The sequence below is a fragment of the Eucalyptus grandis genome, chromosome 8, assembly GCF_016545825.1.
Source record: "Eucalyptus grandis isolate ANBG69807.140 chromosome 8, ASM1654582v1, whole genome shotgun sequence".
Lineage (NCBI taxonomy): Eukaryota > Viridiplantae > Streptophyta > Magnoliopsida > Myrtales > Myrtaceae > Eucalyptus > Eucalyptus grandis.
In genome coordinates this window covers 17,775,735-17,787,798 of record NC_052619.1, presented here as the reverse complement: position 1 = coordinate 17,787,798, position 12,064 = coordinate 17,775,735, and the positions used below count along the sequence as shown (strand labels likewise).

Genomic DNA, 12,064 nt, shown 5'->3' with positions numbered 1-12,064 from the left:
CCGTTGCTGATTGTCCGCTTAATGCACGAAGCTTCAATTTTTTTAGTTATTAATTAATTAATTAATTAAACGAATAAATAATTAATTAATCAACCTCCTTTAAAAATAAAAGAACATAATCTTTATATGTACTTTTGGGAATACATTAACATATATTCACTATAGGCATGTATGTGCATTATAGCAAATAGGCTCGTGATTATAATACAAATTAAATTAAATCTCATTTAATTTAATTTCAAATCGACTTAATTCGATTGTAGTAATTGCAAACACATTTGCAATTATATTTCTCTCTTGTTCCATGTTATCCTAATTGTTTATGGTGTGTGACATCCCTAAGTTCATCACTAAACTGGTAGTAAGACTTGTACTAACACATTAGTACTCCTAAAGGAATTAATTGTTCTGATTAATCTTTGGGTCCTACAAGCCATGATTGACATCTAGTAATATGTCATGGCTACCCAGATAGTGTGAATTCTTTAAGAACATAATGAACCTGTCAGCTTTGACTACAATATAATTCAATCCCTCTGTCTTACTATGTCCTAATCAAACAAAGACCATGGAATATTTGTCAAGTCACCAATTCGATCATATGCACAAATCTATTTGACATGCATTTTATTCGAGACATAAACAATTTATTCTCGGTTACAACCCAGTCGAGAATTTCAATGCATTGTCATAATTAGATCGCATAGGACATCATCATTATACCTTGCGTGTAATAAGGAGACAGATTCCATATTGCGCACACGTGCAACTTCGTATGTGAACAAAATATGACCATCGGGTATAAAGACGGATCAACGACCCGGCATTACGTGCACCTGTGAATTATAATTATTCGACACACAAGTTAACACTGTGCCTTAAGTCTACGGATTATTTACACAAGACCAAAGTATGAACAATTAGATATTGACCATGCTAAAAGCTTTCATGTCGCTAATCATTCTGTATGCGTCACGTTCGGTGAACTTGTCTAATATAAACATTTGTGTTCTTAACTCAGGCATCACAATACCCAATGACTTGTGACTCATCATTCTCTTAAGTATCCAATACTTAATGGTGAAGTTAAGAACACATTGGTCTCAACAGGATTATTAATATCCACTCAATAATCCATCGACTGGGAACGATTTAAAGATTCAATCTAACTATGAACCCATCACATATATTCTTGATGTCTCAAGAACGAGTCTAGTTGCAACTGATCTTATGGAATCATTCATAAATATAAAACAATTGGACAAATGAATGAATACGTCATTGCCATTAATTAAATAATAATAATGAAAGTACAACCGAAATCCCTAATAAGTAATTATTACATAGTAGCTTTAGGGCATACATCCAACATATATTACTATTTATAATTTTTGCATCTCATTATAGGGAAACAATCACACAATACATGATTTCATAAACTCATGGTCATGGTAAAATTGGGAACCGCTAGAAACTATTGGAGTACTTGACGAAGATGAGATTGTTTCAAGTTCTATCTCAGCGTCAACATCATCAACGGGTGCCTCTCCCGAATACAAAAGTGGTTTTGGAGGCAATTGAAGTTTATCCATATCTCCTTCAAGCATATCTAGGACTTTCCTCATCGACGGCCGATCATTAGGGCTCAACTGTATACACCACAGTGCAACGATTATCATCTTCCTTGTTGTTTCTCTTTCCTCTTCTATGACATCTACCCTTTCACGTTCCTTTTCATTGTCGAGTTGATCATAAACCCACAAATGAAAGTAAATTTGACTTGAATGCTCTGTAGGTGCATTTCTCCTTCTACTAGCCATTTCCATTAATAACATCCCAAAACTATAAACATCGGCTTTGTAAGAAATGCCACCAATGCTTTTATAGATTAGCTCGGGAGCCATATAACCCAAGGTTCCTCCTGCTACAGTCAGCGATACTATACTACGATCAGTGGGATAAAGTCTTGCAAGTCCAAAGTCAGAAATTTTCGGAGTGAAACTTTGGTCTAGGAGAATGTTGTGAGGCTTGATGTCAAAATGTAGAATTTGCTTATCACATCCCCGATGTAAATACTCTATCCCTCTAGCTATGCCAAGAGAGATCTCATACATTTTCTTATAATCAAGAGGATCATCACCATCCTTATGAGAAATGTGCTTATCCAAAGATCCGTTCGGCATAAAATCATAGACAAGAGCTTGTTTGGAGTATTCGAAGCAAAAACCAACAAGTTGCACCACATTAACGTGGTGGATCGTTCCAATTGTGGCCACTTCGCTCATAAAATCTTGGCCATTAGATTTTGATTTGTTCAAAATCTTAACTGCAACTTCATTGCCACTTTTAAGTATTCCTCTGTATACGGAACCATATCCCCCCTCACCTAACTTGCATTTGAAATTTTTTGTAATCCTCTTGATATCCGAGTAAGAGTACCTTATGGGCAAAAAGTTATTGTGAGCTCGTAGGAATTCTTCGATGTTTGCATCGGTCGCTTGATGCCTTCTCATCCACTTCAAGATTAGAAATATCAACACACAGGGAGATGCAAGAATGAATTTTGCTGCTAGGAAGTGGACTGCGGAGAAATTTGGCCATCGATTAGCATAGTGTGATAATTTTTTTACAACATACAATTTTTGTTTGTCAGAATGTTGAATGAGAGCTTCATAGGTGTGAAGAGAAAAGGACTTAGCATACCCAAGACAAAGAAGAGATTCCATACGGCAATTCGACCCAAATAGTTCGCGATATACCGCGCAGAACCATCTGTAGATAGTAAGAATTTGTGAGAGATTACTAGATATGGTTAATTAGAATTAACAACCAATCAATAAAGAACTAGATCCATTGTTTTAGCAATTAAATAATAAAAGCAATTCACGTTAAGATATACCCCAAGTGAAGGATAACTTCATACAATCACTGCAAAGTGCAAAGACACACTTTTGTTAATTGAAATTTGCAAGTGGAGAAGTCTAGAAAAAAAGAAGAAGAGTGAACGAGTTTCACTTTTCTAGATAACGCTAGATCCAACTTTATTCTATTCACTCATGAAATCCATGTTATCGTTGCATGATCTTTTCTTTTGAAGAAACATGTTTTCGCTTTTATTCTCCTAAATGTACCAAATGTTCATAAGCTCCCCATAACAAAAACAAAGATTCAAGGGACACAAGTTACGATCAAATCAAACAATTTTCCCCAAAAAAGGGCCTAATTCCCTAAAAAAATCCTCAAGTTCTAGTCCAATTTTGGCCCGAACCTTTTTTGTCTTAGAAGAAACCCCAAACTTTAGGTACAATCCCAGATTTGCCTCGAATTTTGTTTTGTTTTAAAAAATCACCAACTTTTAATATATTCCAAAATTTACCCCCATAGTCCGGTCCCAATTTGACATGACATCTCCACATCGATAAAAACTCCACTTCAGTAAAGTGACATGGAAAATTATTTCCAAAATGAAACCGTTCTAAGATATGAAAATTAGGGACGACTAACGGCAATTTTCAGTCAGAGGGCTGATGGGGTAGATTTGCAATTAGAGTAAAAATTGGTGTTTTTTCTTTTAGACAAAAAAAGTTAGAGATAGATTTAAGATTTGGCCTAAAGTTTGAGGTTTTTCTAGATAAAGAAAAGTTCAAGGCAAATTTGGATTGGACCTAAAGTTTAGGGTTTATCTAGACAAAAAAAGTTTGGAGCAGAATTGAGAATAAACTTAAAATTGTGGTTTTTTTAGTGAATAAGGCCCCCAAAAAATAAAAATAAAGAAAGAGTGTCAAGTCCAAAAAAGCTCCACAAATGTAAAATAAAAGAGCAATGCACGCCAAATCTACTAAAAAATCTTACTGAACTTTTTCACTAAACAGATGTTGCAATTTTTTTTTATTGGGTATTAAAGAAAGTAATGACTCAATAAATCGAACCAATGTATTACAATATCCAACAGAAACATGCCACATGACTCAATAAGTAAATTTTGATAAGATCCCTCAGTAGAGCTAACATTTGAGAAAAGGATGAGGATGAAGAAGAAGAAGAAGAAAGAAAGTAAGAGAGTAAAGGAAGAAAAGCGAAAGTCAGTTTACAGGAGTAATATGGTTCGCACCACACCTCTGGGTACATAATCACGCAAAGTTCGAAAATTACCGGTGAAGATGGGAAAGACGACGAGGAGAACGGAGACAGTGAGGACGGCAGAGATGGCAAGGACGGCGGAGATGGCGAGGACAGCGGAGACGGTGGAGACGGCAGGGGCAGCGCAGATGGTGAAAGCGGCGTAGACGGCGTAGACGGCGGCGAAGACGGCGTAGATGGCGAAGATGAAAGATGGCGGAGACGGTGAAGACAGCCAAGACTGCGGAGGTGAAGACAGCCAAGACTGCCAAGACTGTGGAGACGGCAAACACCGCCAAGACAGCAAAGACAGCAAAGACAGCCAAGACGGCGAAGGAGGAGGTCCATGAAAAGTGAGATTGAATCCTTCAGCCATCATGTTGTGGAGATTATACCAATCCATTTCCCTCGTCGGATCATCACCCGATAAGAAAGTGATCATGGTTATGTTGCAAGAATCCTTGATGTCCCCTACTTGTAGATTAATTCCTGCGTATGAGTATGCTCCTTCAATACATGGTTCAGTATTGATATACGAAGGAGAAGCAACGAGCTGTGAGCACTTCATGAAGACCGCCACCGCAGAGAATGAATAATACTTCTGATGTGAAAAATAAGCACTAAAGTTGGATCTCGCCAATGAGTAACGAGGGAGAGATGAGCAATTACTTTTTTGCAGTCCATCGTCAACCACCGTGATATTACCAGAGATACTACCATCTGTCAAATTATTGCCATAGTAAATCGACTTCACATAATATCGACTGGCATACAAATATAGAATAGTGCGATTATTTTCACAAGCTAGCTCATACTCAGAGCGGCTGCAGCCTTTCTGGTCACCTTTCCATTGAAAAAAATTGTATGTGTCATCAACATCGCCGCAAGATGAAGGCATGCACAAGTGATTATTCTTCGCACCACAACTCGTCCCCAGCAGCAGCAGAACATGCAATATGAAAAGCAAAACATGGAACATGCTCATGGAGCTCAGAGACTTAATCATCTCTCTATCGTTTGATCTGATGTAATGAAAGTTTTTGCTAATTGGTAATGCGATGGAGGCCTAGTTATATGAATGAAGAGCGTTGGGAGTCGTCGGTCATACAAATGTCCAAGTCAACCAATAAAGGCAAGTCTAGTGAAGAAAAAGTGTGTATCACATGGAAATTGCAACCCTTGCAATCTAGGTGACAAAACACGGTGTTGGAATTATTTATGCATAGCTTTCACATTGATTAGAAAAGAAACTTCTCTGGGGTTTCCAAATTGACTTTTCTTAGTACCATAAAAAAAGAATCGATTTGAATGTTTTGTATTCTAAAATGAATCAAAAATCCTTTCGAGTGAGAAATTGGCATTCTATTTTCTTTTCAAGGCCTATATTCCATAAATGTCGCTTATTAAATTGTGAAGACAAAAGGAAATACATATCGTATTTTATTGTATGAGCTTTTTCATTTTTAACAAAAACCAAAAATTGGTAACAAAAATAGCTTATTGACGAGAATATTAACTTGTATAATGTCGCTTTTGGCAAAAGTAAAAAGAAAATAAGGAGTAAGTGCTTCTTGGATGGTGCAACACGTTATGAAAGAAAGAAAGCAATGCAATAATTGCTATTGAGGGACCAACGCACCTAAAAAGCAACACAATAATTGCTATCAAGGGACCGACGTACCTAGAAAGCAGTACAATAATTGCTATCGAGGGACCGATGTACCTTGACTAGAATATCATTAACTTTGTCGTCACGCAAAGACTACAAATGCAAAATTTGACTTCAGAAATATAAAGCAGTGTTTATTTATTTACTGTCAACTTTAATATTTCAATCACTCTCCCACAATTGTGCTAGATCTATGAACAATATACACTATCATCTCTTTCCTATAATAGAACCACTTAATGATTGAACTGATCAATTTTAATGATACTGTCATTTTATCATATGAAACGAATGTTGTTGCCCGCTTCATGATCATCTTCCATATCTGAATGTGTGGAATTGAAGGTGTCATGTAAGCTCAAATGAGACTATTAGTCAATTTACCATTGTGAACATAACATCATAGAGTTTCGCATAGCAATTCCTCTCAGCGAAATAGAAATGCCTTCAAATAGTTGTAATTAGCACTTACCATATATTTTCTCAAGCTAATGCATACCCCTAAGTATAATTGAAGAGACTGAAATGGATTTTCCATATAATACAACACAGTTTATTTTAACTGACGTTTTAACTGCACATGTTCAATTTTTTGTAGTAATATTATTACTGATTACGTTTTTCTTTTTCTATTTATTGCATATTACCCTTTCTGGAAATAGGTTCGTTCTGCGAGCATCTCCACAGCAATGATACTTTAGTTGCTTTCTATCATCATTCAATGAAAATTAAGCAGACCAAAAGCATCCGACATTGCGAATTTTACTAACCCATTTGAATATTAACTGGATTATATAAATTGGAACTCCTGCTTTGCTTTTTATTTAGCTATCCGTTCTGGAATCATAAAATACAGTGCATACTTTCATTGTTGTGGTGCCCAAGAACTTCTTGCTATGAACTGCATACCTGCTTCCTCGAAAATATTGCTTGTATAGAAACAGACGCCATTTATTCCTCCAAACTGCTGGACGACCATCAATCCAACGCCAATCTGGCCAAAATTTAACAAATTTGTCAGCAAAAAGAACAACAATGGGAAATATCACCAAAAGTACAACTACTGCATATTCCCAATCCACAGGGCATTCCAAGAAAGCAACGAAGGAGGGACTTTATTGGATACATAGTAGTAAATACAGAGAGAAGATTACGATGACAGAGCTCAGATATCTTCTCTGAAATAAATCAAGAATGCTGGCTTTCGGGAGCAGTTGAAGAGTTTCGATGTAGTCCTGTCAAGAAAAACAAATTCGATCATTCCATCAGCTATTTGTACTTATAAAGTTGAGGCACTAAGATGAAACGAGTATAGACTTAAAGCCTTTTACTTGTATTTCAACAGCCTCTTCAGAAATATCCGTATCCTTTCCACGGAGTTTCTGCAGCGTGGCTTCAAACTCCTTTTCGCGGCCCATTTTTGCCTGCATTTGGCAGAATCCTAAAATTCATTCCAACACTAAATCCCTCTCTTCCAACAATTCAGATAAGGAGAGTCTGGTGTTCATCTTGATTTGTTACCAGCCATCTAGGAGACTCTGGAATGAAAAACAGGCCGAACAGTAGGACTGCACAGGGGATTAGACCTGCATAAACTGCAGATGTTCAAGGTGGTTTCAGACTTGGACTTTTCTATACAACATTGGCACTAAACTTGAATTATGCTACTATTTCTATTTTACCAATTAATGCCAAAACCCTCCAAGCTAATACTGTCCCGATTATGAAGGAAACGGACACTCCAGCAACGATCATAAGCTGTGGAGAGAAGAGAACATGTTAGGCCCAGTAGGTTCTGTAAGAGGTACATATATACACCATCTTGCACTTGCAAGAGGGCAAAAATTGCTACAAGCTAAGGCCTTTTGTCAATAGCTCCATGCTTGCAATTTTAACAAAGAATGTTCATGCAAAATCTTTGCCTGATTGACAGCAGTCAAAGCTCCATGGAGATTTTTGGGTGTAATTTCAGCTATAAATATCGGTATCTGGACATAAGTTAGAAAAAGGTTAACCGATCTAAACCGAAGAGAGAGCCTCATGTTGTCACTGTGAATCAAGTCCAGCATGTTGTCGTAGAACAACTTGCTACATCAAAATTTGTGTGGTACAAAGTGAGGAATTACCACATAGGAAAAGACTCCCATTCCATATCCTGTGGCCAATCTTCCGATATCCAGAGCAAGTGCTCCCCAATTTACTCAAAATCAAACAGAACAGAGAGTTGATGAGTCTTGAAGTTCTTATGCAATTAATCGATCTTCACGTATGATAAGGCCTGTAAATAGGATATGGACACACCTCAGCAAAGTAAATAGCAAGCCATCCTGCTACACAAAGAGCGCTCGCTATTCTCATTGTCTGCATTTTGAGGCAAATGTTTATGCTGTCAGTCCTCCGTCCATGATATGACTACATCCCAAAGCTAAAACTCTCAAAGAGTCTTGAACAACACTGTTCTGTTTTACGTAGTGAAAGACGCACTCATTTGCTGCTTACCCATTTACGGCCAACAAAATCAGCGATTGGTCCTCCAGTAATTGCACCGATCATTGCACCGAATGTCAGTATGGATCCAAAGACTGAATACTGTTGAAAGACACATAAAGAGTAACTGCAAATCAGCTTGAGTTCAGTGAGAGCAAGAACTTCAGTTACCATCTAGCTAACGATGCTATAAGTCACCGAATGTCCAAGAATCTCAGTGGAAAGCTATTCTGAACAAACCTATCACTTTGATCAGAAACCTGAATGATATGCAGTCGCAATTTTCAGCTGATGATACCCAATCTAAATCTCCCCATTTTTTGGTTTTCTTGTCCTGAGGTGTCCAACAATGGAACTCGATGCGAAAATTTGGTATACATTTCACTTGTTACAATGCAGAAAGAATAAGATGTCTAGAGAAAGAAGTATCTCTACCTCAAAGCCAACATCCTTATTTTTGAGTGAGTCTTGTTTATAAAGTTTTTGATCGTATAACTCGTCCATCTTATGGACCCGGAATATGAGCAGATCGTTACTTTGATTTTCTTGTATATGGGCGCCTTCAGTGACAAGTCCAATATCGAATCGAAGCAACAAACAAAGACAACATGACATGTGCTTCTCAACACTCGCAAGTAAATTCGACATACCTCAGCTGTAGAGAGACTTAAGTTCCTCCACTATAGCATCCTGATTTGGTGATGAATAACTTGCCTGAAAATCCAATGAAACAAATTCTCATTAGATTCACATCCTTTTCATTTTAACCATTACTTTTGGACTTGGACTTGGACTTTTCAAAAAGAAATTGCATTTCCTACTTACGCAGGTCCCGAATTCTTAGGAACCACAAACCGCGATGAATGTGGTGAAATAGACCATCCACGGACGACCCTTATCGGTTCCTTCATCTTTGCCAGCTCGGTCCTTCTCTTGCGGCACAAGGAGCCGCTCTCTTACTCCTCTGTCCCCAGTTTCTTGATTTTCAATGTCCTCGTTAATCGCCATGCTTGCTCGCCTTACAAAAATGCTCCTTCGTTCTCTATCTGACTACATACGAGGAACTAGCAAATCTATAAGCTCCAGAGAAGATAAGTTCTCTTTCCAACGTGGCTAGTCTGCTTGCTTTATATGGATGACTCAAAATGAGAAACCCCAAGTGCTAATACGGAAACTCCATCTCCGATCGGTTTATACTTGCGGTTTCTCGGAATTCCTCGCGGACCTCAGTCTTGCAAACTGGCAACCAACTCTTTGCTTTTCTGACTCGCTCCCGTTAATGGTATTGGAATCACTAGTGGAACAGAGTCTCCGAATACAGCAGGATCACAGATGTAAAGGGCTGCATCGTTCTTTATGGGCAAGGAGCAAGTAAACACATGGAACTGGACTTTCTCAATGACACGGCTCTGGATAAAAGACAAAGTAAAAACCACGGACAAAGTTCCATCTTTTTCAGCCAACCACCGGCTAGGAAAACCAGAGTGTTTTTCTAACCTGGAAAGTAATTCAGTTCTGTCCATTTTTGCATGGAGGCATTGTTATCTTCAACTTTAACCCACATTTATCGTGTCAGAAAGATAAGATATCAATTAATAGTTTCTTATCTCTTTGGTGCAATAAGAAACTATCAAGAAAAAGAACTGCTCTACTAGAACACTATTTTTCCTTTGGAAATTTTTGTGACATCCTAATTTTCAGGTTCTGTTTTTTATTGAATAAGTTGGACTTTTCATTAACGCACAGTTTTTTTTTTTTCCGAGTTGACTACTCACAAGATAACTAACCTATCAGGTGAAGTTGTTAAGGGTTTTTAACGCAATAGACTTGAGAATTCGACTAGGAATCGACTGCTCGACCGTGCTAATCTGCAAGGATCATTATAACACAGTTAAAAATCGATTAGAGACCGGAGATAGGATGACTCGATAAAGATATGCGATTAGTGTGTGGGTGATTCCACATAATTGCAAAATTATTGTCAATTGGTATTAGATCGATTTTTCTATCGTTTTGTACCTTTGATTCCGTATTTGAAACCACAAGATTTACACGACAACCGAGAGTCATCAATGTGTTGAATATGTACAATGTGACTCGAAAATAATCGACCACGGGTCAATTGTACTAGAAATTCATAAAAGTTACCTAGTAGGTTAGGTCACACTAAAATCACGTCCGGTTAAAATTAACCATGAAATTGAACCCGATTTCAAAAATTGAAAGTTCTAGCATGTCACGATTTAGTTTAGAAACATCGACTCATCCTTCGAAGAATTTTTGGCGAGCCCGAGATTTTTTGGAAAATCAACTTTGGATGATTCGGAAAAGAAACGAAATTCAGTTAGCCATTTTCAAGGGATTTTTGGCCTCCAAAGTGAACTACTTGGTGAAGGGAAATTGTGGAATTTGTGTGGGATTCTTCCTCAGCAAAATTGGACATCAAATTGGAGAAATTGGTGAAGAAATTGAAGTCCAAGTGGTGAAATTCGTAGGCTTGTATGGGGCTTCAACATTTGGCACCAAAATGAGTTATTTGTGGGAAATTATGCAAGAAAGTAATGTTTGGGACCAAAGGGGATGAGTATGTAAACTCTGGGGCCAAGCATTGATGGTAGAAGATATTTTCTTTGACTTTTGGAAACCTTGTTCCTCCCTCTTGCGTTGCCTTCCTCGGTCGAGCATGCCTGCTGTTTCCCCCTTCGTGGCTTCTGCTCCCTTTTTCATTCCCCTGCTACTCGATCATCTTCTTTCCTCTGTCACCGCACGCAACTCCACCGCCTGCTGCCATCCCCCTCTACGTGTCTCCCTTGCAGATGCCGAGTCAAACCCCACCGCTCCATCTCTGTTTCCCCTCTCTCACGCTATCACGAAGACCCCAGCAATGACGCCCCATCGAAACCCCTTGGCGTTGACTCCAGCAACGCCCCCTCTCCACGTCCGAGACAACCCCTCCCCATGAACTTCCTCTCTTTCCCCTCCTTGCCGCTTGCCACTTCCGTTTTCCCGCCCCATCTTCGACCAACCATCCCCACTTCCATCTTCTTCGTGTCATCGCCTCCATCGAGTCAAACCAGTGGCTCACGCCAGCAGTCAACCCACAAGCCCAGCACTGCTCGTCCTTAGAGTTACGGCTTGTTGCTCCTTCGATGTACTCCTCATGCTCAGCCCAACCCACTCGCCAACCAGCCCATCTTCAACCGCGTGTAGCCCGCAACTCAGCCCAATCCCGAGCCGAGGCCAGCCCCCTCGAAGCCGACCAGCAGCCCTTTGCAGAAACGTGTCCGAATCTCAGCTTTGGCTGAGCTGTCTTGGACTGTTTTCAATCCGGTCCGAGCTTCCTTTGGCGCCACCGTAAGCTCAAGTTTCGGCCGCCGTTGCATCGCCATCGCCGTGGACTCACCGGCTTGCTAATCTGGTGAGTTTACTCACTAAATTTTACTTATGGAGTTAATTATACTTAAGGGGTGATCAACTTAAGTTAATTAGGGATTATGTGGTTAGTTAGAATGGATTAGCACTTTAATTATCCATTTATGCATGTTAGGTGGTTAGAACGGATAGATTAGGGACTAGATAAGTTCATAAATTTTCCCAGCCCGTTCAAACGGTTAATTAAGCATTTCCGGCCTAAGTTTGCATTTTTGGTAATTAATTACATTTATTTAATTATTTTTAGTATTTATTTAATTATTTATTATTTTCTGAAATTATACTAGGATAGCCGGTGACTAGAATTTCATGCTGATTGCAATGGTGTATTTAGTTTCTACAATTGAATGTTATATT

The 12,064-nt window shown here is 38.7% G+C and overlaps 2 protein-coding genes across 2 annotated transcripts; both read right to left on the bottom strand.

Annotated features, from left to right (window-relative positions):
- Nucleotides 1-1,415: 1,415 nt before the first annotated feature.
- On the bottom strand, nt 1,416-5,125 carry LOC120287032 (putative cysteine-rich receptor-like protein kinase 23). Its single transcript, XM_039299675.1, has 3 exons — nt 4,112-5,125; nt 2,704-2,772; nt 1,416-2,516 (listed from the first exon to the last, which is right to left on the bottom strand). Exons 1-3 carry the CDS (start codon nt 5,123-5,125, stop codon nt 1,416-1,418), a joined length of 2,184 nt encoding a protein of 727 aa, XP_039155609.1.
- A 1,625-nt stretch (nt 5,126-6,750) lies between these two features.
- On the bottom strand, nt 6,751-8,544 carry LOC120287031 (sugar transporter ERD6-like 7). The gene is made up of 8 exons (XM_039299674.1): nt 8,288-8,544; nt 8,090-8,149; nt 7,915-7,980; nt 7,711-7,776; nt 7,471-7,546; nt 7,310-7,374; nt 7,120-7,212; nt 6,751-7,023 (listed from the first exon to the last, which is right to left on the bottom strand). Exons 1-8 carry the CDS (start codon nt 8,447-8,449, stop codon nt 6,904-6,906), a joined length of 708 nt encoding a protein of 235 aa, XP_039155608.1. The 5' UTR covers nt 8,450-8,544; the 3' UTR covers nt 6,751-6,903.
- Nucleotides 8,545-12,064: the final 3,520 nt, after the last annotated feature.